The sequence below is a fragment of the Delphinus delphis genome, chromosome 3, assembly GCF_949987515.2.
Source record: "Delphinus delphis chromosome 3, mDelDel1.2, whole genome shotgun sequence".
In the NCBI taxonomy this organism is placed as follows: Eukaryota; Metazoa; Chordata; class Mammalia; order Artiodactyla; family Delphinidae; genus Delphinus; species Delphinus delphis.
In genome coordinates this window covers 60,096,722-60,099,120 of record NC_082685.1, presented here as the reverse complement: position 1 = coordinate 60,099,120, position 2,399 = coordinate 60,096,722, and the positions used below count along the sequence as shown (strand labels likewise).

At 66.2% G+C, this 2,399-nt stretch overlaps 1 protein-coding gene across 1 annotated transcript; it reads right to left on the bottom strand.

Annotated features, from left to right (window-relative positions):
* Positions 1-321: 321 nt before the first annotated feature.
* On the bottom strand, positions 322-2,004 carry SMIM32 (small integral membrane protein 32). Its single transcript, XM_060006928.1, has one exon. The coding sequence runs from the start codon at positions 1,409-1,411 to the stop codon at positions 1,100-1,102; it is 312 nt and encodes a 103-aa protein (XP_059862911.1). The 5' UTR covers positions 1,412-2,004; the 3' UTR covers positions 322-1,099.
* Between the last annotated feature and the right edge of the window lie 395 nt (positions 2,005-2,399).

Genomic DNA, 2,399 nt, shown 5'->3' with positions numbered 1-2,399 from the left:
GAGTGGATGCCAGGTGGGAGGAACCACCCCACAGGGAAGGTCTCCATGGAGCCCTATTAGAGGGAATTTTTTTTTTTTTCAGCAGATTAGGCAGCAATTCCTCTTTGAGACCCACTCGGAAGACACTTGCCAGAGCAAGTAACTGACCCTGGGGAAAGGTGGAGCTGGAGAGGAGCAAGCATCATTAAAACTGACCTGGGCCACAGGGAGGTGGGAGGCGCGCTGCGCTTGGGTCTCAGCCTCAGCTCAGGATCGCCCTGCCCTTTATCCCCCTTTCCCAAGTGGCGCAACCAATGACCAGAGCGTCCTCAGCACTGGGTCTAATTCGGTGAGGTTTTATTGTAGAAATGCGGCCTCTGGAGATGGAGGACACTATTTCCTGACCACAGGGTGCTGCAGGTGGGACCCTGCGCCTCTAGACCGGCTCCCCCTTTGCGCGTGCGGGCAGAGAAACTGGGTCCTCAGACCCGGGCGGGACCCATTGAAACTCGAGTCCCCTCCTTCCCCAGGGGACGAAGCTTCCGAGAGCCATCATTCCCAAGTCCGGCTGAGTTCACACTCAGATTCTAGTGGGACTCTCGGTGCAAAGAGTGGGAGAGGTGGTAATAGCCGTAAGAAGACGGCTGCAGGGCCGGGGACTCCGGACAGGCAGCTCCGGGCTGGCTGCGCGCTCGGGTAGTTGCGCGCTCACAGCGCCTGCCCCTTGGGTATGCAAAGTAGGGAAGTCAGCGGGCGGCGAGAAAGGCTCCCTTGTACGGGCAGGAGCGCCGTCTTGCAGGAAGGCACCCCCTGCCCGCCCCCCCCCCCCCCCACCCCTTCAGCTGGGCCCGCTGTCCAGGGAAGAGAGAGTCCTCCAGGGAAGACAGAGTCCTCCAGGGAAGCAGAACCTTAGTTCCCTGCGGCCACGAGGATCGGGACCTTCTACAGCCTCCTAACGCCTCCTACTCCCTTGACGCCCAGGGTGCTGCTCGAGGGCGGGAAGGGTGTTGGGGTCAGGGCGCAGTGTTCCCAGGGGCGTCAGATGCACCCTGCCTGGCTCACAGCGACTGCTGGTGGCGAGACCGGCACCGGGCGCCTGCCGGCGTGGCTGGCTCCGCCGCTACACCGGCCGCATCTTCCAGGGCGCGCGGGCGTCCCGCAGCGAGCGGTCGTGGGGCAGCGCGGCGAAGGCCGAGTGGCGCAGCTGGCAGCCGATGAAGAGGACGACGAGCGCCACGGAGAGCAGCAGCAGGAAAAAGAGCAGCAGGTAGGTAGGCAGGTCGGGCTTGGCGGCCGCGCCGTCCCGCATCCCGCGCGCGGTAGCTAGCTCCAGCGGCAAAGCGCCCTCCGCCTTGACCGTGGTTGCCAGGGCCAGCGCGCCGCCTACCGCCGCTTCGGGGCCGCCCGTGGCGTTGAACACGTCGCCGTACATGGCCCGCGGGGCCGCCGACCCCGGCCCGACCGCCTCACTTCGCTTTGCGCCGCCCGGCGCCGCCCCGCGCTTCCATGGCGTGCCCTGCTCTTCCCGCTACGGGTGACTGACCGTGAGCCAGGTGCCTGCGGGGTCGCCGGAACCGCGGAGCCCCCGGGCCGCCGCCGCTCCGTAGCCAGCCGCGCTCAGCTGCCCTCCCCGTGGGGTGGTGGACCCCACGGTTCGGAGCTGGACGGCTCGGCGCCCGCGACCCCCGGACTTTTCGGGTTTCTCGCCGTCGCAACCCGCGGTCCCGAATCAGCGACCCGGGTTTACGGCCGCCCTCTCAGCTCGGACCCCAGCTCCGGTGAGCTCCGGGCTCCGGGGCGCCCCTGGGCTACAGCGGCGGCGAAAGCTGAGTGGTGAGTGTGGCCGCAGCTCGGGATCCCTGCTGGGCGCCGCCAGAAGCCGAGTGCACAGAGGGCGCAGACAGGGAGTCCTCCGCGTCCTCCCGCGCTGCCGCCGCTGAGTCTCAGAGCAATTCTGCAGCCTCGAGTCCCTGTTGAGATGCCGGGTGTGCGGAGAACCTGTCCCCGCTGGCTTCGGCTGCTGCGCTCCTGTCTCGAGCTGGAGACTGAGCTCTGAGGCGGCCCGCGCGCGCTCAGGTCCAGGGCGGGGGGGTGGGGGGGTTGGAGGGGGGCGGGACTGGCGGCGGCTGTCCCCGGGGAGCGGCTGCGAACCAATGAGAGCGAGAGAGGACAGGTATGCACACCCCCCCCCCCCCCCCCCCCCCGCGCCTGGCCTCACATCACTCTCGGACAGAAGGACACACAGAGAGGGAGGAGGGAAAAACACAGGGTCATGGAAAGACAGACAAAGAGACGATTACAGACCTGAGAATAGAGACACACGCAAAATAGAGACAATATGGACAGCCAACCGGTTCAGAGACCAGACTCAGATAGGCATGGATACCTGTTTTTGTTCTTGTGGACATTCTCCTTCCAGG